This window comes from Symphodus melops (genome assembly GCF_947650265.1).
Source record: "Symphodus melops genome assembly, chromosome: 22".
NCBI lineage: Eukaryota > Metazoa > Chordata > Actinopteri > Labriformes > Labridae > Symphodus > Symphodus melops.
In genome coordinates, this window is record NC_136712.1 from 2,870,097 (window position 1) to 2,894,487 (window position 24,391).

At 44.7% G+C, this 24,391-nt stretch overlaps 2 protein-coding genes across 5 annotated transcripts; one reads left to right on the forward strand and one right to left on the reverse strand.

Annotated features, from left to right (window-relative positions):
* Positions 1-3,271: 3,271 nt before the first annotated feature.
* On the reverse strand, positions 3,272-13,232 carry nup37 (nucleoporin 37). 2 transcript variants are annotated; one of them, XM_079335620.1, is made up of 10 exons: positions 13,087-13,232; positions 12,206-12,380; positions 12,002-12,123; positions 9,411-9,483; positions 9,086-9,180; positions 4,814-4,904; positions 4,005-4,186; positions 3,851-3,901; positions 3,578-3,671; positions 3,272-3,465 (listed from the first exon to the last, which is right to left on the reverse strand). In XM_079335620.1, the coding sequence occupies exons 2-10, from the start codon at positions 12,362-12,364 to the stop codon at positions 3,352-3,354; spliced, it is 981 nt and encodes a 326-aa protein (XP_079191746.1). In that variant the 5' UTR covers positions 12,365-12,380; positions 13,087-13,232; the 3' UTR covers positions 3,272-3,351. The 2 variants fall into 2 exon arrangements, with proteins under 2 accessions (XP_079191746.1, XP_079191747.1); XM_079335621.1 differs by lacking the exon at positions 13,087-13,232 and adding an exon at positions 12,653-12,738.
* Positions 13,233-13,457: 225 nt separating this feature from the next.
* Positions 13,458-24,359, forward strand: parpbp (PARP1 binding protein). Of its 3 annotated transcripts, none has more exons than XM_079335609.1 (11): positions 13,458-13,558; positions 13,870-14,025; positions 15,037-15,273; positions 15,378-15,485; positions 16,484-16,654; positions 16,817-16,971; positions 19,487-19,670; positions 19,764-19,945; positions 20,698-20,779; positions 23,351-23,522; positions 24,003-24,359. In XM_079335609.1, the coding sequence occupies exons 2-11, from the start codon at positions 13,876-13,878 to the stop codon at positions 24,317-24,319; spliced, it is 1,758 nt and encodes a 585-aa protein (XP_079191735.1). In that variant the 5' UTR covers positions 13,458-13,558; positions 13,870-13,875; the 3' UTR covers positions 24,320-24,359. The 3 variants fall into 3 exon arrangements, with proteins under 3 accessions (XP_079191735.1, XP_079191737.1, XP_079191736.1); XM_079335611.1 differs by having other exon boundaries at positions 23,351-23,516; XM_079335610.1 differs by lacking the exon at positions 13,458-13,558 and adding an exon at positions 13,584-13,687.
* Positions 24,360-24,391: the final 32 nt, after the last annotated feature.

Sequence of the window (24,391 nt, forward strand, 5' to 3'; positions counted from 1 at the left end):
AAACCTCCGGAGGCCCCCCTGAAGTAACAGATAAATCCATTAATATTTCTATTTTTCCAACTGGCTGTTAGTAGCTTTCTTGGTTTTTCAGTGTAGCACATTTCCTTTTGTTGTAACCTTTAAATTGCCTCTTTGGACATTCATCATCCCTCAAGCCAAGGGGCACAACACATGAGCTGAGAACTGCTGAGCTGAACTTTTAAAGTACACAGTAAAAAACAAGAACAAGCTGTATGTGCATCATCAGGAGGCAGATCTCATTCCAGAGACTGAGGAGGAAAAAACTTGGAAGACCAGAGTGACCTGGCGCAGAGGAGCTCTTTGCAGCTGGATGTGTCCGCTGGGGGCAAAGAGGAATAACTTAGAAAGTAAGAGGTGTTGGGTGATGTGAGAGAGCACTTTGAAAAAACAAAAAAAATCATTACGTTTGTCTGCTAAAACGAGACTAGCCAAGTCCTGCCTGAATCCAGAACCACATGTTCTTTGTCTGTTAAGTCTTCCAGAGGCAAATTGGTGTATTTCCAAATATCTATTACAGAGATTATAGAGGAGGCACGTTCAGTTAGCCAGGTGATGAGTATCCCCATGATGGTTCACTCTGCAGGACTACAACTTGAGTTAAGCTAGCACCTGACCAGTCAAAAATGCTAATGAGTAAAAAAATGTTACGGCTTAATCAAGACGCACGATGTTCAAAATGTTCCAGCTTCAACACAACTGATGGATGTTTTTTTTCTTACTTTCCTGGAAACAGGCTTGTGTTTTATGCTAAGCTAGGTGAAACTCATCCCAACACCAACTTTTCTGCTAGATTTGACATTTTATCTCTACTGAAAACCACCATTTGTTGTTCTGTTATCATCCTTGGAACCGCAAAACTTTTTCAAGCCAGTTTAAGTCACGGTTTAGATTAAATAAATCAGATAAACACACTGCTACAGTCTTGCAAGTGGGCAGCCTGTTTCCAACCTGTGTGGCTTCTTCTTCCCCCCACTTTCTCTCCCAACTCTCTAAAACAGGCATATCAATGTAATCATGGATTTTCCCAGGAAATGTGTGCCTATATTTTCAGGATTTTACCAGCCAGCCAAAGTATCACTATCCTTCCAGACGTGCTCTCGAGCAAGCTTGTGTTTAGATTCAAAGTGCTGACTACTCTCTTATTGGCGAGAGCATGTGGTTCATACGTAATTGAAATGGGTAAATGAGGTTTCACTTTTTAGCAAACCAGTCGGAAAAGTCAGAATGTCATTTTCAGATAACTGTGAAAAATAAGATATTCATCAAGTCTGTATTTGTAAATGTTCATTTTAATGTGGTCTACTTCAGGTTTGAAGTTCAAGTCATCAAATGGTTCATTAGAGGGGTAAGATGACGATGCCCGACGCTCCATTTATAAAGAATAACAATGACAGATTCGCCCTTCACACAACTTGTTGCCTCTACAGTCAATCAAGTGATCGACCCCGTTCTGACCGATTCTCTCCTAACCCATCGAGGTCGTCGTAATCGCTTCATTCTGGGAATCATTTCACAACAAACCCGTCGTAAGATTAAATCAAACACCAGCCTCAAAGAGCTCTAATCTCCGTCTTTGTTTCCCCTTCATATCAGGCTCCTCATTATTTTTATTTGCTCTGTTTTTTGTTGAGCCCCGGCTTAAAGCTGGAAGAATTATCCAAGGAGGGGGAGATTAGGAGAAAGTTGGTGAGGATTTCCAGGCGGTCTGATCTCCCTTTCATCCATTTTCACGGTTTGTTGTTAGTCCACAAACCACAAGAGATCAGACATCACGGCTTCACTCAGGTTACAATGAAGGTTAACGCAGGAGTGTTTTTCAGGGGCGGTGACATTTGAGAACGTTCTTCCAGGAAGGCGGCAGGTTTGCTAAGACGTCCAACATGAGCAGGACTCAGATGATGCATTTCTCCTCATCAACCATCAGATGGTGTCCTTGAGTCACTGGGATTTGTTGAGCCGGTGTGTTTCATGACTCATGCTCCAGAGGAAAGTGGCTCCGGTAGATTCCAGTGCCCTTTTTCGGGAGCTGATGTGCTCTTTGGAAAACGTTTGGATGAAAATGGCAGCTTCTTGAATCTTGAAGTTGACGTCCACGATGAGACACACAGCTGCTGTAGCACCAAGTTGCACTTAAAGCTCTGCAAAAATCAAGACCACACTTGACTTGTGCAAACAAAAGCGTGGACAAGGAGTGCAGTAGCATGTTTTGCTTTGCGGATGGCGGTTAACGTTTCCAGTCCAAGAAACATACAAGATTGACGAATTGGTTTGAAAGAGTGGCGGTCCGCCTGGCCTCTGCTCGCTCCTATATGTCATGCACATGCATCGCCATACAATAGATCTTTGTGTTTCAGCTCCAATTTACATTCATAAAGTCGAATAAATGGCTGTCCGACGCTCCAGTGTGAGTGCACAGTCATCCAACGTTGCACCCCTCGCAGATTAAGTACATCTGTGGAAACAAGCTGCCACCAAAAAATGATTCATGATCACGCTAATTAAATGAGTGCCTTCTGCTGCTTACACGGCTCTGATAATGGAGATTGTGGTTTCTCTCTCACATGGCATTCCTGTGACGGCACAACGAGTTTTTGTTTTGCTGCAGGGCATCGCAAGTTTCTGCAGAATGACCTCCTGGAATCCATTGATAATTATTCACTGAAAGTCAGGTGAACTTTCCGTCCTCTTCCTGCATCTGTGAGATCAGTTTGTTTGCACGTTATGTTAGTTTAAGACGACCCGAGATGGCATCTGAACTTCTCAAAGCCCTCTTCCTATGATTACACTAACACCCTTCTGCAAGGTTTATCCAACGGCTGGAACACTGCCAGACCTCCTAGTTTTCCTCATCCAAACTTTCCTGTGGATTTCCTGCGAACCACAGCAGGTGGAACCGCACATATAAGGGATATACTCTTGATGCGATTCAGAGTCTCTCATTGACGGTGAGAAAAATGAGACGCAGTGAGAGAGAGAGAGAGAGAGAGAGAGAGAGAGAGAGCACCCAGGGGCAGTGATCACGTTGACTGGTGAGGAATGAGAATTGGCTCCGATTCTTTGATGCGTTCCTTTGAACTTCAGTTTTCTTGGCAGGACATAAGACAGCTGATGTAAGTTGCGCTGAAGAGTGGACCAGCACCTTGTTAATCTGGAGCTGACCTGATGGGGGCGGCCAGAAAACGTAAAAAAAAAAAGAACAAAGCGCAAACGTTTTCGCCAGTTTCCATCAATATCACTCAAACTCTGTGGATACTCAGAAAAATACTTTATTGATTCTTTATGAGAGTAGAAACACGGGACCTTGTTATCCACCAAGTGCAGTGCAGATGTCTACATTTCAGTCATCCAGAAGCAGAGTTTCCTGTCGCCTCCGATCACACAGAGCGGAAGTCTCCGGTGCCAGCTGAGGCCTGATCCCACCGCGGCGGATCCGATCGTCACCGGCTGGAACGACAAGGATATTTAATACAATACTGGTGCAGCTGAGAATATTGAGAATATTTTTTTTTTTTTTTAAAGGAAAGTGATCTGGGGGGTGAAAAGCATCTCTTCTGACCTGTGGGTGGCCGAGATGGTGGATGAGTAGCTGACTGCAGATCTTTCCTGGACATCCAGTGGTGGCAAATAAATTTTCATTGGCTCGAGACCATCTGAGACGGAAAACAGCATCTCACATTAACTATTGTTTTCTGTTCAAACAGCTTCAAACTGATATAAATATTCTAGATTATCTTTTTTTGACAAAGCCAGTCCCTTGGTTGGCAATTTTTAGACGCTTAGACTCAAGAGATAATCAATAAAGACTTGGAGAATACTCAAATCCTCTTACTTGAATAGTCGGGCCTTGTCTGTGTGAGCTGGTCTTTTTTCTTGAGGATAACTGCAAAGAAAACGACGCCATTCAAAGCACATCGGTTACTATTCGCCGCCGTCATCTCGTCATTCAGATCCAACAGTGTAACCCGCCATGCATCGCCGTTTACCTGGAGCGAGTTATGTCCCAGATGAGCCAGTCGTTTCCTGCCACGGCGCCGACTTTGATCGTGTTTGTGAGGCACCAGTCAGCTGACATGAGCGGCGACTGGCCGCAGTCCAGTGACAGGATGGCCTGCTGCGTCACCAGGTCGTAGAAGCGAATCGTGCCCTTCTTCTCAGCCACCATTAACTTAAGGACAAGACGGGTCATCGATAATTATACATCTGTATAAACATGTTGGAGCCTAAACTCAGATTTGTTTGTGTAATTTTCCCTCTGTAGGTGATAAAGACACTGAACAGTGGGCGGAGCCTTCACTTGGTGTGCATAAAGCCGGAGGTCCATGTGATGTGTTCAGGTGTTTAAATGGATTGTGGATTATTGGAATCCTCAATCATGGATTTAATAATAATCTCAGACACGGTTGAAATGGAGTGAATAAAACAAGTATTGGATATTTGTTTTGTGAGGGCGGGCGGCACGAGCTCAGTCCAGAGTGACTTGGGGTTAAGAAATGGAGGGTTGCCGGTTTGAGTCTCAGTGTGGATCAAAAATGGAAATTTGTCCGGTAGCTGGCGAGGCGGCAGACCTCTTCCTGAGCACATTTATACGCCACAGACGAAGCAGTAGGAGCTCCTTGGGGTTAAGTGCCTTGCCCGAGGACACGTCGCTGCTCAGCCGTCCCAATGTCAAATGGGATGTTTAAATAACTTGAGCTGTGATCTGATGGCCATCTGTCCATCACGATAACGCGTGATACCTAGTTTCAGTGCTTTTCTGAGCATGAGCTTTATAACTGGAAGAAGTCCTTCATACCTTGAATGCTTCCTCCGGGTGCCAGCACACGCTGATGCCAGGAGAGCGAAGTCTGAGTGTAGTGCTTTCATTCCCATCCAGGTCCCAAACCCTGCACGGATAAATTAGGTATGAAAATGTAAACAGAAGAAAAAAAGAGATTGATGCGTTCAGTGGATCTTACATCAGTTTCATCTGCAAATTTCAGGATAATGTAAAATGGCTCACACTGAGGGATTTTAATTATCTATATTAATAACTGATTTAACTTGATCTATGACTGCACTTCTTAATTAACGACAAAAAGGGATTTAAATGATTTTAAACAGCTCTTGAAAGTTTACATAAGAATTTATTTTGCTTGCGTTTTTTTTCTTTTTTTCTTTGAGGCGCTCGATCTCAAACATCACAACATTTAATTTTCCAGATATGTTAAATCGTAACACACATTGAACTCTGCCTGGGAAAGATGTGAGGGTCTCTAAATGACCATGTGTCAGAAAGAGTCAGCGAGTTGTTTCTTTGAAAGAAAAAAAAAAAAAGTGTTTGTCTCGAGTTAAAGATGAACATGAGAAATGATAGATGACTTCTAATCCAAGTTCCTTCTTTGCTTCTCGTTCATCCAACTCGTGGTTGTGCGTATGTGATGTTCGGGGTCTTTCTACTTTTCCAGGTAAAGAGAGCTCATTTCTCAGAGCTGTTGAGACAGACAGACTAATGCTGGACTCCTCTTTCAGGGAAAACGCCAACCTGACATTACACTGAGCTATGATAGCAGGGGCAGTAGCATGGGCGGGGGAGGCGGGGGGGTGATACATCACTCTGGCCTGAATCTGCGTTACGCTCCGCTCGGATTACAACAAATGTTTCGCTGTGGGCGGCCCGCTGCCATTCATTTTCTGCAGAGTACAGAGAGGGCAGCGGAAAAGCACGTCAGCTGAGGAAGAGCAGCGGAGGAGAAGTTGAACAACAGCCGACTCTGTTGCAAATGAAAACAGAGCGGACTCACGACCAAAGCCCGACCACGAATCCAAGCTCGTTTTGTGGATTACGACCAGTCTTCATTCAAATAATAGCCGAATCTTAAACTTAATAAGGCCTGTGATAGCAAAAGCAGCAGAGAAACACCGCAGATGTAATAGATCAGTAGGATGGAGGGAACGACGTGTCCCGAGACCTGGATCTCTGGTTAACCACGACGAAAGTAGTAGAAAAGGTGGGGAAGGGGGCAGCGGGTGGCTACAAGTGTTTCTGGGAATTTAAAGCAAACACTTGTGAGGTATGGGAAAGCACTGAGTGATGAAGTCATGCAGGATGCATCATCTCATAAAGCCTCCAAAAGTGCATCGAACAGTCAAGTGTGTTGTTTGAGTGATGGATGGTGTCAGGGAGGATACGGCCCGTCTCACATGGAGACCTTTCGCTGCCTCATCTCTCCTGCAGCAGGACAGAGCGCGGTCAAAACTCTCAGAACCTCCATCATGGAGCATGAGTGAGGCCGAGAGAGGGGGAAAAAAAACCCTCAGACCACAGCAGGAAAACAACGGCTAACCCCCCTATTCTTTCAGAGCAAGCACTGCTCAATTGCACGCTACACCACCAACGGCCAAACTGTGGTCGACCGCTCTGCCCTTCAAACGGAGAGCGCCGACTCCCAGAGAAAACACGACCTCGGCCAAATACGAGAGACCTTTTTCGAAAAACGCGTACGACCTTCTCTGATAAAACACTGAGTAATCGCACAACACTAAATCATCCAACAACACTTTTCTTCCATGTGAAACAGAGTTGAGACGGTCTGAAATCAGGTATTGTGCTGTCTAAGTGGGATTACTGCACGGCCAGGGGCCTTACGGGTAAGCAAGCCGAGTTAACAGGGAAATGGCGTAAGCGCTTTGCGGTATGATTTATTGTGGAGAGTAGAGTAAATAATCGAAGGCGACTCTCTGGAGGGAGAGTCAAACAATAATCCCAGCGCAGAGCCTCGCAGGTTCACCCTGCTGCCGTGGCACAAAGTTTGCATCAGCATCCATTTCAACCTGACCGCTCCAAATGTGTCGAGTCGGACCTTAAAAATGATGACGAATTAAAGTGTTATTCAAAAACATACCTAATGATGACTTTGTTGAATAGCTGCCAGGGGTCAAGTCTCCATATTTAAGACCAGATCCCTCAGGTCACATGGCGGAGGCTGTTATGTAGTGAGCAGCTAATCCCATTCATTAGCATTCATACACCGCTGATAAAGCAGAGGGAGCACTCCCAGGTGAAGTCTCTCGTCCAATGACACGGCGGACACGTCGCTGCAGGAGCTGCGGGGTCGAATCCTCGACCTTCCCGGGTCGAGAGACGACAGCGCAGTGTTGAATAACATTCGGATTAAACTCGGATGTTTTTCCGAGCATAATTACAAGACGGCTGGATGTTGATGAAAAAAAAAAAAAAAAAAAGGCTCGGTCAAAAAAATAAGACGGAGATTGGTTTAAAAAACATGTTGGGGATATGAAGCTGTAATTTGGTTCCCTTACACAACTTAAGGGATTGGGGCGAATGCAAACAGATTAACACTGGGAACAGGACGACACGTTTTGAAACCATATACATAACGCAGCCGCGGCATTGGCGGCAGCAGGTGTGTTATCCTGAGTTCATCTGTGAACTCGGTCAACCCCAAATCCTTTCAGCATCCTGCAGTGTGGCCTTACGATGTCTAGGTGGCAGGTTTCCTCCCCTCTCTGTACGTCCACACTGACACCATGAGCTGACATAGACTACATCAACCCAATGTAAACTCCCTGAAGGGCGTGCAGTCTGGCTCCCCACCTCGATGCGCCAGCGTCAGGTTGCGTGTTGGCTACAGTGGAGTTCCCACAACTACAGGGGACAGTGATGACAAAGCTAAGCAAACTTATAGTAGAGGAGTCGCTGCCAAGTCTAACAGAGCGATGGAGAGGTCATGAGAGCAATCGCCTCCCTCCGTCTCCGCAGGACGAGTTTCCTCCTCTCATATCGAGGCTCGGTTTGTGTGGGCTGACTGGAAGCCCCTCTCCCGTTAACTTGATCCATCCCTTGTTCTGCCTCTGTCTTCCTCCCGCGTCCCATATTTTCTCAACATGACAGAATTTAAATCTTTCAGCAGATGGAGCGCACCGATGTTTTCTCTGGCCGGTCAGCAGAGGCGAAGGGGAAGAGGAGAGAGAGTGGAGTGGAGTGGAGTGGGGGGGGGGGGCGAGTTGGGCCTGATGTGGCAGAACGAGGCTGTGAGCGGGACAGGACGACCCTCGAGCTAAGTGTCTGTCAAAGGGTTTTACAGGGCCGTCACGAGAACAGCCATAATATACGAGGGGAGATAAAAGGTATCAAGACCGGGGAACTTTTTTTTATTTATTTGTTTGGTTCCCAAAAATTGCAGGCGAGTTCCTGCACACTTCCAAAGTGTCAGCACCAAAACATCGGCAGTGAAGTCAGAACTCTCTCTCTCTCTCTCTCTCTATAAAGCAGAGTGCATCGTTTTAAATCACAGATTATTGAACACATGACGCTGACACCGCCCGACCGTCGAAGATAAACACTGAAGAGAGAGAGAAGAGGCTGTTTGATGAAGAGGGGCTGTATGAGGTGCTGAAGCCACCGGAGATGCCGGTTAGAGTGCTATAGAGTGCAAGGCTATTTTCACCACATAATTCAGCTATTTTTAAGAAAACTGATCTCACATCACATGATTTGAAATGAGGGGTTCGGACAGACAGAAGACGTCGATGTTGTCCCAGACGTGACCCCGGCTCCTGGCACGTTTCCCCCTTCCTCGAGCATTCACTGAAAAAGGAACATTTGGGGACCCCGTGTGAGATCCCCCTCAAGGCGGGAAACTGCCTGCGCTTAATTGAATTTCCATGTTTGACTAATTAGCTCGAAAAAGCTACAAAGCAGCTCTGTGCTTAACGCACAGTCACACCGGAGCATGTGGTGCTTAGCATCGGGTTTCACTGTGGAAACACGGTCTCGACTTTCTGCACCATTAACAGAGAACAGGACTGAAAATCAGAAGCGGGGAACACACACACACACACACACACACACACACACACACACACACACACACACACACACACACACACACACACACACACACACACACACACACACACACACACACACACACACACACACACACACACACACACACACACACACACACACACACACACACACACACACACACACACACACACACACACACACACACACACACACACACACACACACACACACGGAAATAAATACGGTTTGGACCTGCAAGTGTGGTCATCGCTGACGGAAGCAATTTGTTTCCCCTCCGTGGGCTCGAACACCAAATGGTTAATGTAGCTGGTGTGGCCCTCCATCACCTAGGCAACAGTGTGGAGAACAACATGCAAACAACAGGCAGAAAACACATGATAAAGACAGAAACAAACAAACAGGAGCATCTTTGAGAGAACACGTGCTGCTGAATGTGCTGGCTCTCTGCGATGCTTTTCCTGTATCACTAAGTACTAAACGTCAGCACCAAGTACACACAGTTTGACGTCGTCTGACAAGCGCAGTTGTGGCCAATGTGCTCCAGATGTTTCACTACCTTGACTTCATGCCGATCCTGAAGATCAGAAGTCAGCAGGCGTAGCTTTCTGTCGGCTGCAGCGGTGCAGAATCTGCGCAGGGAGAGGAAGAGGAAAAGAAAAAAAGGGGAGGATGTGAAAATAAACAAAAGAGAGAACATCAAAACAAAGTCGGACTTTATAGACTCAATGACAGACGACATCTCTCTCTGCACACACGCCTGCGGTCCGCACAGACTGACACCTCAGCATGAGGGTGTCGGCGTGTGTGGTAGAAAACTTGGACGCTGATCAGTTGATTCTAATTGCAAGTAAGATAAACAAGATCCCTCATGCAAAAAAAAAAAAAAAAACCTGCAGAGGACTTTCCCTCTAATCAGCTGCATGACACACCGGTGCCTGCAATTATTCACACAATTACACTACCTCACTTATGACAAGAAAAACACACATATCAGCAGAATAAACAGACTGCGGTTCACATCTCTGCAGATGGATTTGGCCTAATGTCACTGTACCTAACCCCACGACGTGCTCCAGGGTGTTACTGTTACAGCAGATTAGATTTTATTAGGACAGGACCTTCTAACCACACACATGGAGCAGCTGTGATCAATGCACGAACACACGACAGAATCTCTGTCCGCTCTTTAAACGTACCGGCTTCCGCTCTGGACTTTGTGCAAATGTGACTCTGCAAGCATCTTCGGCCCTTTGTTTGCAAACTGTTAGCATGTGGAGTATGTGGATGTGTATTCATACCACCATGACATGGCCAAATGGCTTTTTGTGATTGGATCATTCTGCTTGATCCTTTTCTATTTTCTCTCATCTAAATAATGTTGCTTTCACTGTGCAGGTTTCGATGTGCTTTCGCTGCATCTGTGAAGACAAATCTGTGTATGCGGGTAGTCTGGTGTTTGCAGGATTCAGTACTGTGCAGATCTTCCCATTCCAATGCGCCGAGGTGGATGATGGTGTGGCAACGCTCGAGCTGCAGCTCAGTCCTCCTCTCCTCCCCTTCCTACTGTGGGCCCCTGCTCCGAGTCTCGCCTGTGAGAAAGTTGTACTTTTCCTGGAAGGCACGGCTGTGTGCAGATCTTAGGGAGCGATGGAACCTGAGTGGGCAGTCATCAGCACAATAACATGCGCGCACGTCACAGGCGCTGGCTTGAGGGCCGTGTGGAGTAAACCACAGAAGGCCGGGAATTATCGCTGCCTTTCCTTTTCAATTACAGAAAGCTTAAACACCTCCGGAGGGAGCGCCGAACCTTCCCATGCAGCGCTCCAATTAGGAGGAAACTCTTTCTTGCTAACAATCTACAGCTCGGCTTCTTCCCTCCCGTCCAAAGCCACCTGAAATAACTTGGCTCTAATCTGTGCAGCTGCAGAGTGACAGTGAGAGGAGGCTGAAGCTGCATGCGCAGAGTGGCCGTCTCTGCGCCTGCTTCTTGCTCCGCTAACAAGAGGAGTGTTTGTGAATAATCATCACCATTGTGTCTGCAGACAGACAGAAGACGTTTTGGTGTCTGACGTGGGAGTGAGGTACAGCCTCCTTTTTCCTAGTTTAATGGTTTGGTGACCTCTTACATAACAAGAGGCTCCAGTGAAGCTGCAGATGTCCCTCCATGCAGCCTGTTATTTTAAAGAGGTCATTACTCAAACTGATTAATGACTGAGCAAATATGTCAGCACATTTGAAAAAAAAGAGGGCCATGTCAATCAAACTGAAGTTTCCAACTGTCACCAAAATGATGTGCAGAACGTGTCTGGGAAAAATTGATGCTGCGTGTCATAGAACGATGCTGAAAGCTCGGATTAAATAAAGTGTTTTCAGTAGACAGGGGGGAAAATAAGATGGGACTTGTCAGGCATGGCGGGAAGGCAAACAATATACACCTCATTATTTAAAAACAGATAAAAAGTTCTATTAGGAGCAAACTCAATTAAAAGTGTTGCAAGAAAACACATTTGAGGTGTTCTTTCATTTCAATTCTTTTTTTTAAGATGAAAGTAACTTTTAAAGGCAGGGTTGGTAATTTTCTCAAGAAACACTTTTTAAGATTTTGGTTGAATAGGTCCTGACAGGAATTAATAACTCACGTGCTCTGAAAAAGGAACAAAGAAAATCCGTCTTCTGTGGCAGTTGTTGTAAGTCTGTAAGAACTTCGACCAATCCGCCGCAGGGTACCAATCTGATGAACCAATCACGAGCCTCCATGTCTCCCTGCTTGTTCTCTCCCCCACGGATGCGCGAGCCCACACTCGAAGCACGTCGACGATAACAGAGTTTATACTGTGAGTTTGTCATCATTCTTTTTAACACACATTATAATGAAGTTCAATGTTGACTTTTTGCTGAATGAGACGACGTATTTTCTGCACGATGCAAACGATGAGCTGAGGTCCTCTTCTGGAGCGACGGCGCTCGTGCATGTAAGTGAGGGGCGTGGCTTTTGATGGAGCACTGAGGGAAGTGCTAGTTATCAGGTCAAACAGTAAGAGAAGACCCAGAAAACTGAGATAAAACTAAGTTCATTTAACATGACTAAAAACTGACACAAAACCAAAACCACCTGGTTGATGGTTCTTGAAATAAAAAAAGCAGTACCTGATGGTAGGTATTCTGTCCAGCCTCGACTCAGGGCTCCAAGCGAGAGCATCAACACGCAACTCATGGTGGAAAGCTCGCAGAACATTGAACTCCACTCCCTCTATCTCCATGTCCTCCTCCTGCAGGGAACAAATACGTATATTAAGTATGAAGCGCATTACTGGTGGTGACTCCCCATATCTGTGAGGCTTTTTCTCTCACCTGGAAGAGGCAGGTCCCCACAACCACATACTGGTTTCCACCGTAGGCCAGCAGAGAGAGAGGGGTACCAGAGCAGAAAGGACTGAATTCAACCACGTGAACGTAGTCGTCACAGGGCACCGTGTAAGTGGGACTGCGGCTTGAGTCCTCCTGCATCATCACGATCCTGGTGAAGCTTTATCGACAAGAAAAACAACAACAACAACACACATCAGAAAATGTCTTATTTCATGCAGTTTGTTTGTGTTATTCTCATAACAGGATATATGGCATTATCCTGACAACTCAAGTTCAGCCAAACAAAACAAAAAAAATTAATCTAGTTAGTAGCATTCACAGTTAAAGCACAAATAGGTGTCCTAACCTTTGAATATCACAATTAAAACTGCCCTCAAAGGACACAGAATACACATTTTTTCGCAAAAATGCTTAAAAAACCTTTCAAACCTTATTCACATATTCATCCATCCATCTCAATATGATCCCATTAACAGTAAACTGAGGCTACTTTACTGGATAGATGTCTAATTTCCCTCGGGATCAATAAAGTATCTATCTATCTATCTATCTAAATCCTACGATTAACAGTCACAGATAACAGTAAAAACACAGACAACAAATCAAGCATACTGAATGTTTTAAAATCTCTCTATAAAAGCTGAAGCACACTGTGATTAAAAACACAACATGAACATTTCTCTCTGGGTTTCAGAGCAGTTGACATCTGAGTCAATGTAAGCTAACGTTACAACCAGTTACCAACGTTACACCACGGACTGTGACGCGTTACACATGTCAAAGAGGTAGCACGTGACCGAGAAAACCGTTAATACTGCGCGTGTTCACATTTTAACAACTGTGTCTGAGAACATGATAGTTACCTCTTATTTATGGGCTTTTACACCGTTTCAGAATAAGAAACCGACTGCTAATAAAAACCCCACTGTCGTTGGGTTGGTATAGTGTCTTTTTCCACTCAAATGGTGCGCGCGTTTCATGTGTTGTGAAGCTTCTTCCGGGTTCGGCTCGGAACGTACCACTCAGAGCAAACTGCGAAGGGGTGTTTCACGTAACTTATTTTCAAACATCAATTTCATATGTGAAACATATCGGCAATTTTCAAGTTAGTCAGTTAACGTTGTGTCTAGTTGCAAATGTGTGATAGTCTGACTCGAAAAAGTCGTTTAAAATCGCAGGGGGAATAATTCCTTATTATTTGTCCTCTCCCGATGTTGTTTGCTTCAAGCTGATTGGTCGAGAGCGACAAACGTCAGAAGTGATTTAAAATTTCAAAACAGCTGCTTCTCGTCGTGGGTGATTGTGTCTCAGAGGCGAACAACTGCAATATTACAGGTTAGCACAAATAACTGTTAAATATCACTGTTTTTTTATTTAACATTAGATCAAGACTGGAGTTATCTTTGTGCGTGTTGCGGGACTTAACAAAAAAAACACATTCTGACTCATTTGTTGGCATTAATTGTAAGTTACCATTTTGTCTGTAAGGCCAATGGACCTTGTGTTTTTCCCTTAAAATTAAATTTAATGTGAGATAACTTTTGATTAAATGTATATTTCTGATAAACCTGGTTCATTCATGAATGCAAAAAGTGTTTTTTCAAAGTTCTCAGGGAGTAAACTACCTTTCTGTCTTTCTGTTTCAGGAAAACATGGAGGCTTTAGATGAGCATATGAAGGTAATGGTTAAAGTGTTCAGGAGAGAGTGCCACAGGGTTTTAGACTCTGAGAGGACCACCATTCATGGAGCCAACAGCATGCAGATGGTGCTGCAGCTCGCTGTGGCTGAGGTGAAAAAGCAGGTAACAACTCAATCCTGTTCTGAAAACAGCCTCTTTTAGATGTGCAAAAAACTCTTATCTCATCCATAAAGGAATCATTTATGGTTAAAAACACTTATACACATGACAACACGAACAACTATATATATTATAATATGTCTGTCCAAGAATACCAAACTGGAAAGGTGCATAATGTCAAACATTTTAACTTTATTATTCTCAATCCAATCCTTTATTGTGCTGTTACAGTACAGCTGAGAATTGTGTTGGCCTCCTGGACGTCGATCCATTATTAAACTGCAGGGGTGGGACAACCATACGACCGTGATACAGCTGTTGATATATCAAAAGACAAATCTTAAATTATAATTTACAAAATGTTATTAACTCAAGAATGAAAAATTCCCCCTAAACCATCATCATGCAGGATCAATGTATTTGTCAATGCAATCTTTCTTTCTCTCTCTCTCTCTCATCACGCTGTCTTCTTCAGTTATCGCAACTTCTTCTGTAGCCAATCATCATCACGACTCCATCACTGGTACCCTTTTTTCAGATTAAATCTTGACTGGTTTGAAACCATTGTATCACAGGAGTCAGGGCGACCACATGGAGCTGTTTTGATATTTGTCGTACCTTAATTAAACTGTACAAGGCCTCTCCAGTCTGCTGATCATTTTACAGCCAGTCGTATTGATCATTTTCAATCAGCTCTGGGGAATTAAAAAAAAACAAAAAGTTACCAAATTTTATATACTATTCTGTGTTCTCACTATGAGTCCCAGAGCAGCCCAAAATAAATGTTGTAAGCACCCAATTCACATAATCATAATGGCCTTATTCAATTGAACCGATCTTGATCCTGACTGTCATCACGTCTATAACTGATGACATTACCACAGATTTCCGGCTGAGACCGCTCATGGTTCATTTTTGGACTTTTGGTCTTTGTTGGACTGATTGGTTCCAGCCTGTCGGTAATTACGTCTGCTGCTTTCGCCGTTTTCTCTCTCTCTCCTCTTCCTGTGACAGCACGGCGGAGAGTTCAAAGTGGCTCTGAGCGATGTCCTGATGGCCTGGAAACACTTACTGTTAGACAAACTTCACCTGCCACCCCCCGACTTTGCACGCTTGGAGAACTATGATCTCATCCGCGAGGCTTACGAGTCCTTCCTGAAACGCTCCAACACGCTGGACCTGGTTGATATCTTCTCCATGTACAAACAGTTGAGGCTGGCGGACTCGGATCCAGATGAGCCTCTGAGCCCGGTGAGCACATTGATACCGATTGTGGATGATCAGATTGGCTACTGCATCATAGATCAATTGATTTATCCCCCTAAATACGTTTGTTTTTATTCTCCTACCAAAAGATCCAGATGTTTGAATTCTTATCTGGCAACATGGAGGTCTCAGAGTTGCCAGACTCGTCAGTCCCGTCAACACCATCAAGTAGCCAAAGCAGGCGCTGCAGCTCGCAGGTAAACCAAACCCATTTTTTATGCTCTAATAAAAGGTACTATTCTATCATAAACAACAAGAAACCCCTCTCTCCACTTTGCCCTCTCCCCTCACACGTATAATTTTTACAGAAAAACGAAATCCTTCTCTCCCTCTGGCAATAATCCACACTTTTGCTTTCCCAGCTTTCACTTACTTAATTTCTGTCTGGACTCCATCCTGCTCTTATTGACAGGACCTCTATATCATATCGTCCAGATTTAAGAGCACAATGTGACTTCAATTACCGGGCACATGTTTAAAACACAACATAATGTGGGGCTGGAGAAGAGCTTCTGTAACAGACTCTCTTTTCCCCCCTCTCGCTCTCTCTTCCCTGTCACTTGTGAATTTATGAGTTATTTTAAGTTGAGGCTTGCTGCTGCTCCACGAACTACAGTGATGTCAGTTTTTTTTGGAGTTTAATATGAGCTGTCAGCTGCTGTTTTTAGTGGTCGAGTGTGTAAAAAAAAAAAAAAGTGTTGCCCCCTTAGGTATGTTCATAAACACAACCTGAATGGACTCAAGACAGAAGTTTAACTAGAAGATCAGTTCGAACATTTAGGTTGTCCACTGATTGACTTTTTAGAGGAGAATTGGGTGAATTAATTGATGCAGCAGCCATGTTTGTAGTCGACCTTCACACAAAGAGCAGAGACGGACTGGAACTGCAAGCTTCGCTCGGTTTAAAGATGCCATTTAAAAGTTTCTAAATCTATGAAAAATGCTTTGACTGGCCATAAACAGGCTGTTTCTTGTGCGGTAACTTGCTATTTTTAATAGCTCGGTTGTTATATATCAAACACAAACGGTGATAGAAAATCATTTGGATAGTTTCAGAGATGTCTGTTTGCAGGTTGTTTCCCTTCGACGGAGCCAGGTGCTGCTGTTATTGGTCAAGATTTGCAGCTTCAAATGAAATCAATGTTTTTTGGGGGGATTTAAGTGATGAAGTGTTTGTGCCGTTTAATATCACCAGGTCAAGATGGCAGTGAGAAGGGTTTTCTGCTCCTATCTGAGTCTGCTGGTGAACTCCAAGAACGACATGGCCTCGGCGCTTACCCTCGACGTCCCCGACCGTGCTCTTGGACGTCAGGCGTTTACGGACGTAAAGCACGCCGCACTGAACAGCAACACTTCTCTCTTCTTGGTAAGAGACCCACGACTCAGCATGCGCTTGTAGACTTTAGCAGTGATGTATACACCCTTTGACGTCACTAGAAAAACAAAAGTTCGAGCTGAAAGCGTCATAAATCCTCTCTGCTGTAACTTTCTCTCCGGTCCGATTTGGTGTTTTTTTTTTTTTCCACAGGCTGTGACATCTTTTGTGAGGGCCATCCAGCTCGGAGGGAAGGGCTACGCTCCAGCTGAGTCCGACCCGCTGAGGAAACATGTCAAAGGCCTGTCGGACTTTGTCCAGTTTATAGACAACCTGGAAGAAATACTGGGGGAGATTCCTGACCCAAGGTACACATGACTGCTTCATCTGCGCCTCCTCACGCCTTCATCCTTGTGGCAGAATCAGCATCAATGTTGGGAACATGTCAATCCACCATTTATTTATTTTTTTGCTCTCATGATGCCGTTTTAAGGATTTATTTTTGGACTTTTTCCACCTTTATTTTTAGAGATAGGACAGAGAGAGAGAGCGGTCAGGAAAAGGTGCAACTGGTCGGGATTTGAACCCGGGCCGCCCGCCTGCAGGACTAAAGCTGCCGTAAATGCTCGGTCCGCGCCTTCATTTTTATTTAAAGACATCTTATTCGTTGCAGCTGTTTATCCTCGTCAACACATTTCTATGTCACTTGTTTGCAGAAGCTGATGGAAACAAGCAGCTTCAAGCACCTCTTAAAAACTCCTCTGTTTACTCTTCTGACGTCTAATACTAACAAACCTATTTGGATTCAGAGAAATCCTCCGGAGCTGATTAGGGGAATTCACAGATTCCAAGAAAGGTTGTGCGTGTGTTTCTATCTGGCAGCGCCTGAGGTCACAGTCAATGCAGTGATTTATGGCTGAGTCTTTTTTTTTTTTTTTTTTTTTTTGGAAATTGCTTCACTTCTTTCCGAAATTCAACTTCTGAACCGACTCGATTTTGCTCTCCTGTGTCGACATTTTAATTCTAAATATGAAGCTGGACTTATTTCTGCTACTGTTTCCTGTTTCTTGTGGGAATATTTACAGGCCTGGCAGGCACCTGTGCACTTAAATCACAACTGTGATCATAAATCCACCTGTCCCCCTGCAGGACCTTATCATATCCTTTAAATCCCTCTAATGACTCCCGCATCAGCTGCTCATGATAACATTTGGATTGCTTAAGCATGTTCATCTTTGCTAGATCAAAGCTCTCTCTTTGTTGAAGGACGCGTTGGAGCTCTTACTTTGATGAATTATCGTCAAACCTCAGATCATTCCTTGAATCATTACAGATCATTTTTGTCAAAGCGCCTGGCACCACAACACAAGAGGCTATCAGAAATGATTTAAGCGTTGCGTTCCTTCATGTTCGGGGTTGAGCTTTGGGGTAAAACTGTTAAGAACGAGCTTATGAAGCGACGTTAGCTTCCCTCAGTCGAGCCGTATCCATACATCGTCACATCTGTGTAGCGGTGGACTCGACCCCCTCGCTGCTTTTACTGAGGGGTTCTCGGTTCATGAAGACTTCATGAGAGCGCTTCAGGTCTGAAGAGACTCGGATGAACCCGGCCAACATGTGTCTTTCAACAGACAGTGCCGTTACGCTCTCAGTGGAGTACTGTGTTTCCTCATACAAACACCTTCTGTGGAGAGTTCAGGGCCTTTGTTCACTGAACATCTGTTTTCCCAAATGATTCTGTTACTGAGCCCGGCTCGTTCACATCAGAGCTGGGTCAGAGTTGGACTTCTGCCTCTCTACCTTGCTCGGGATCTTTTTTACAGCATGCTTTAGAGCACACATGAGTTATTACACAACCAGTATCAGAAAGGCCTGCAGCCTAAAGATCCTCATTTATTCTGTCAAACCTACAGAGTAACTTTGCATGATTTGCAACTCAAAAAACCTCCTTATTTATTCTGGCTTCAATGAAAAAATTTAATTTTCAGCCTCTGCCTGAAATGGTTCGTTTCAGCTACTGTCTCTTTAAGGCCCACGTGCCCACTTTCTTCCGATTGGTCATCTCTCTGGAAGCCTCCCACTGGGTGCAGAACGCTGCAGGGCTGCCAGGAGAGAGCTATGTAAGAGCTTTTAGCAGCTTGTGTCGAGGCTTGAGGCCGTCTCGTGAAAATTCTTGACCTCACCTCAGTGAACTGTCGTGAGATTTACAGAACGAGTCGTTGAGCGCCCTCTGCAGACTCAAAGTGGGACTACTCCATCAGTTTTTGGCCCTGAAAAGAAACTCCAGACATCTCATTTTGAGAAAGTCGATATTTTTCCAATAAGGGATTATATCAATGTGTCTAAAAAAGGAGTTTAGATTTCTCTCTTCTTCATGAAACACAACATGATGCCCTTGACTGTTAGAACCCAACAGATGAGATATGTTACTGTAGTTTTTGGACTGGATGATCGTGTAAGAAGAGGAAAATCCTGGAGTCTCTCTCTTTCACAGTACATTGGTGGGAGCTCTGGCAGTGCCCAGCATGCATTAAACAGGGATTTAGATGGTACTTTCTGCTATGTAACTGTTAACATTGGCAAGGCTGAGATGCGGAGGAAAAAAAAATTCAACTTGGAGTTAAACACTGCAAAAATTGCTCCGAGTTCTTAAAGTCAGTAACCAATAAATTGAAAGTGAAAGTGCTGTATATCTTCTGAAGACTTTTGAAGGCTTTTCTGGGTTTTCAGAGTTATTCATGTTGGCAAATTCTGGCTGAACTTTCTGATGCTTGTAATTCAGTCCGGAGGAAAAATCTGTGTGTGTTCTGCAGAAGAAGAGCCATATAAACCATACACAGTTTTTTTTCTTCCGCTCTCATGATTGTCGATGTTTTTCCTCAGTGTGTGTGGAGCCAAGCTGGTGACGGCCATCAGGTCTGTGCTGGTGAAGGGACGCAGCAGTGGAGACCCAGTCTTCACTGCAGCAGAAGAGACGACAACCGAGCTGAAGGAGAGGGTCCGCCAGCTTCACCTGATCCACAAACAGAGCGCTAATGGAAGCGGGACGGGGATAAGCCCAGCCAGGGTAATGTATAACCCGTGCAATCCAGTCACCTCATCTTCCCCCAAAAGTGTGTTTCGTGAGCTTAATGATTGATGTGTTGGCGGTCCTCTCCAGCCAAAAGCTTATGCGGTCAATCACGCCACAGCGTACGGAGGTCGGGACACGGTGAAGGTGCTGATGGCGCTGCTGGATGAAGAAGCTCTGAAGCCTCCGTGTCCGAACAAAGCAGATCTGCTGTCCGAGGATCAGCCCGTCCTCAGTGGCGCAGAAGGGACCAGCGTCCTCACGCTGTTCAGGTCAGCATAAATAGTCTGTAAAATAGTATTTCCAGTTTGTACCATTTGGGTTAAGTCTTCGATTTTAAAATGTCTGCAGACCTTCAGTCCACCACTTCAGTCTAAATTAATTTACCCGAACACATACTGGATGACTGGGGATGAGCTTTAGTACAGACTTTCTCGACCCCAGGGAGATGAACCCTAACGGATTTGGTGACTCTCTCAAAAAAGCCGACGCAGGTTTGGAGAGTGATGTGGAAACGTTTGAGAAGAGTAAAGCAAAATTTGGATGATACCCAACGCGACCCCCATTATGATAGGACTGTGTCCAACGGTCCCCAGTCTATGCGTTTACTGCACGATTATTTCCACTACTGCAGAATTCAGTGAGAGGGGACCGGCCCCCCCAAAAGAAAAAAGAAAAAAAAAAGACAACAACATGACACTAACTCTCCTCTGAACACAACTAGAGGAAAATCCTCCCACACCACTCTGGAAACATTTCTCCAGTCAAACATCTGAAAAACAAATAATAACGAGAAAAATAGCTTCTGGATGTTTTGACGGCGGTGGATGACATCGACTGGCTGATATCTCACATGCTGCTGCTACTCTGTCGTTTTTTCCTTTTCATGTGAGGCAGAGATGCCAACAAAGAGAATAAAATGTGTTGGGGTTTTTTTTTTTGTCATCATGACCTTGTCACATTTCTAAACTTTCTCATTTTTTAACCTCTGATCATCATCTTGCATTCTTTTGTTGCCCCTCAGATCCCCTGAAGTGTCCGCTGGTTGTTCTCCAGAACCTCTAAAAAACCGAGTCCAGAGCCGACTAGACCTGCTCAAACCCAAGGTATCGCGGGCCCCTTCATCCACGAGCGCCTTCACCCGAACCATCAGTTAGCTCAAATTGAATCAGATGTGCAAACACTGAAAATAATGTCTTTACATCCTGTAATTTCTCCCTGGTTTTATACGATTTGTTTTCTTAGCTGAAGCGCACATCTTAACTGACTTCCACCGTTCTCGTTTGTACAGCTGCGTTTTAGTTCTTACAGTTGGTTTGAGGGCGCTGTGTAAATCCAACAACATAAAGAAGCTTATATATATATATATATATATATATATCTATATCGTGGGGGATTCAAACCATTAACCTATCCAGATGATGTGCTGTTGTATTATCAGGGCTCGCCTCCATTTGCTTACGCTGCACAATGTAAACATATCCGACAGAAGGCTCTGACTCATTTCCTTCCGGATGTTTTCTTTGTACCTGAATGTTACCAGGTTCAGTGTCAGAGAATCTGTTCAGCAGGATTATACACGTTTTATTTTAGAGTAATGCTTACTTCACAGTTTTTGATCTTTGGTTTTTGCATTTTAATGAAGCTAAGGGGGGGATTTCATCAGACTCGACTTGCACTCATTGATGTGTCTTCTTCTTTGGTGGGCGGGACTGGGGCAGGACTGGAAAAAATTCCTCCAGGTGCTGCGCTGATTTATGCAGATGGGGATCCCACTCCTCAGTGCTCACCCTCTCCGGGTTTGAATACACCAGAACATCCCGCGCTCTTCAATTCAATTTAAAAAAAAAACAAACTTTATTTGTCCCTGTGGGGCAATTCAAAGGCACACAGAGAAGTACCAGCCAGTTGACCACACCAGCACCGACCCAGACAAACATGCATGTACTGTACATACACATAAATATTATGAACATGTTTCCAAGCCCCATAAATAAAAAAAAACCATGAGCATTTTCTTCAAATGTACGTATCTTACATGCTAAAGCGTTCGTTCTTATTATCCTGTTGAATTCTTGATATCTTTATACATTTCACTGAGGGTACGTTTCCCTTTCCTCGTACGTCTCCAGCCCCTCATCTCCACGCTTGCTGAGTCAACCAAAATGTCCAGCTTTAGATTTGAACGTACTGTAGGTCTGATCTTTTGACATAAATTATCCCCCGGCTGTGTGAACTCTCTGTGTGCTAAACACATTTTGGTGAAATGGCTCCTTTTATTTGATTGAGCTAGCAGATGTCATTTTAGCTCCCCACACTCTGGCTGCCTTCCTGTTTGAGTGCGCTGTAATGGTCCCTGGGCAGCTCACCGCTTCCTGAACTCGGCGAGCGGAAGCTTTCTGCATCAATTTCACTTTGAAGATGCCATATCAGTCGCGTAATTCGACTAGCAAAGGGGAACTTGAAAGGTTATTGTTTCCTGTTGTCTGCTCGATGACTTTATCCCAGATTCGTCCGGCGGTTTCATCGTGCGCTGACGTCAACCGAGATGGACAGATTTAGTTTCTGCGTTTGGGACATTTCCAAATCGCTTTCTCAGGGCCACAAATGATCAAAACACAGAAAACACTTGACTCGATCTCCTGATGTGGCGGTATCTGCACTCTCTGCAGTCTCGGATATTGATAGCAGTTAATGATGCACCTGTTCCTCGTTCTCACTTCTATCACCTGCGTGTGAGGACGGACATGCGTCAAAAACACATCGCCGCAGAAATAGTTTGCACCTGTTTTTGGAGCCACTATCAGGATCGTCTTGGTCAGGTGTCTCCGGCGTCATGTCAGCCGGTGCATTGAGGTTATTTCGGGACATCCTCCTTCAGAGGAATGAGGGGCCGTCTGACCGCACGGTGCCACGTCGGGCTCCCACCTGTTGTAATTGGATTAGATGTTCTCCGTCAGGCACAGTTTAGCCGTGTTCACTCTTCCATCCCCTCCCATTGTTTCAGAGCTGCTCCAGATATGTTTTATTAGCATGCAACCAGGGCAGCATGCATTTTTAGTGTGCCTTGATTCGAAGGGTTGCTGTTGTTTTAGCTGCTCTTTTAAGAAGTTCTTTTGAAAAGGCACAGAGGCTTTGATCCCTTTGTGCTTCACAGACCCACCCAGCTTTGCTCGCTGCATTATTTCCCTCAGATTTCTCCTCCCCACTGTGGCCCACTGGCCCGAAGGGTGAAATCCTTGGATCATGATAATCTCAAGCAGACATAGATCAAACGGTGGATAAAAAAAAAAGCTGTGGATCTGTTTTCCCCGGAGCCAAGATTGTAGCCTTCAGTATCATTCACATTGTTCCAACCAATCAAACGCTTTTTAATGAGCTGCTTTTCTACTGTCTTTGAAACAGAAATCCGCTTCTCTTGTTTAAAGTGGTTTTAACTGGGGCAAGTTCATCATTCACCTTTCTTTATCAATGACAATGGATTCTTCCTGTGGTCTGTAATCTGTTAAAAAGCTCCCATATTAGTCATAAAGGTCAAAACGTATACACGCTAGGTTAACTTCCAACAGATGAAGATGACATTTGGAGACATTTTTGAAAATGCTTCAATTTGATTTCTGGTATCAATTTCGATCATCAGCCGGAATGAAGCTGTTGTTTTTGTCTGTTTATTTCAGGCCAAAGATAAAGTTGTTCGATCCCAGTTTGCGTGCACATACAAAGATGAAGAACTGCCACTGAACCGCGTGCTGGAGTTCCCAAGCACCAGCCAGGTCCCATCCTGTGTGCACGCAGCACCCAAACCCAAAACCCCTCCAGCTGCGGATGAGGAGACAACAACAGGTACAGGTTCGTCCTTTATTTCAACAAATCGTACCGATTTTTAATAAGCTTCACTGCATGCAGGAAAAAGCTCAAAACAAGGGATAGATTTCTGTTTCGTCTGACGCCACAGAGTTGGCCCGAGGCCCAGGCACAACGTCTCAGCTCCAGCCTTGACCTCTTCTCAGCCCCAGCCGTGGGACTGGTGCTTATATCATTATATTAAATGAGTCCCCCTTTCTATAAACCTGCTCACGTCCACATCTGTAAAACCAAAAAAGCACAGACTTTTTGCCCATTTCCCCCCTTTCTGTCTTTTGTTTCGTGGGAATTCAGGCTGGGCTCCATCAGGTTACATGACAGATGTTAAATTTCAACTTCACAGAGTAAACACACAGCCTGCTTCAGCTAGCAGCTAACGTCAGCAATTTCGTCACAGCATTTTCTTTTTTCTTTTTTTTGAATCAGGTTGTCACATTTGCTTCTGCTCTGTTTCAATCTTTCCAGACAAGCCTACTTCTACCTCTGAAAATAAGAAACAGGGCATAGAACAGCGGGGAGTCGCGCTTGGGCCAAGAAGTGGAAATGCCCAACACAGACTTGCAGGAAGTAGAAAGAAAACTGGCGCTCAGATGCAAAACAAGGGGAACAAGAGGAAGCAGGTGGATTCTGACCAGCAGGGGGGATCAGAAAATGAACCTCCACAGAAAAAACAGCCAACTAGTGTCTCAGTGAAAGTACCCAGCAAGAATGTGGGCAAGACATTGAGTAAGAAAAAGCTAATAGCAGGGCAGGGGAAACTAACCAGCTTCTTCAGAGTTTGATGATTATTCATTCTGGTTTCCTGCTTTTGCTGTGGACAGACTGTCAGTAACAAGACGCTCAAACGATTGCAC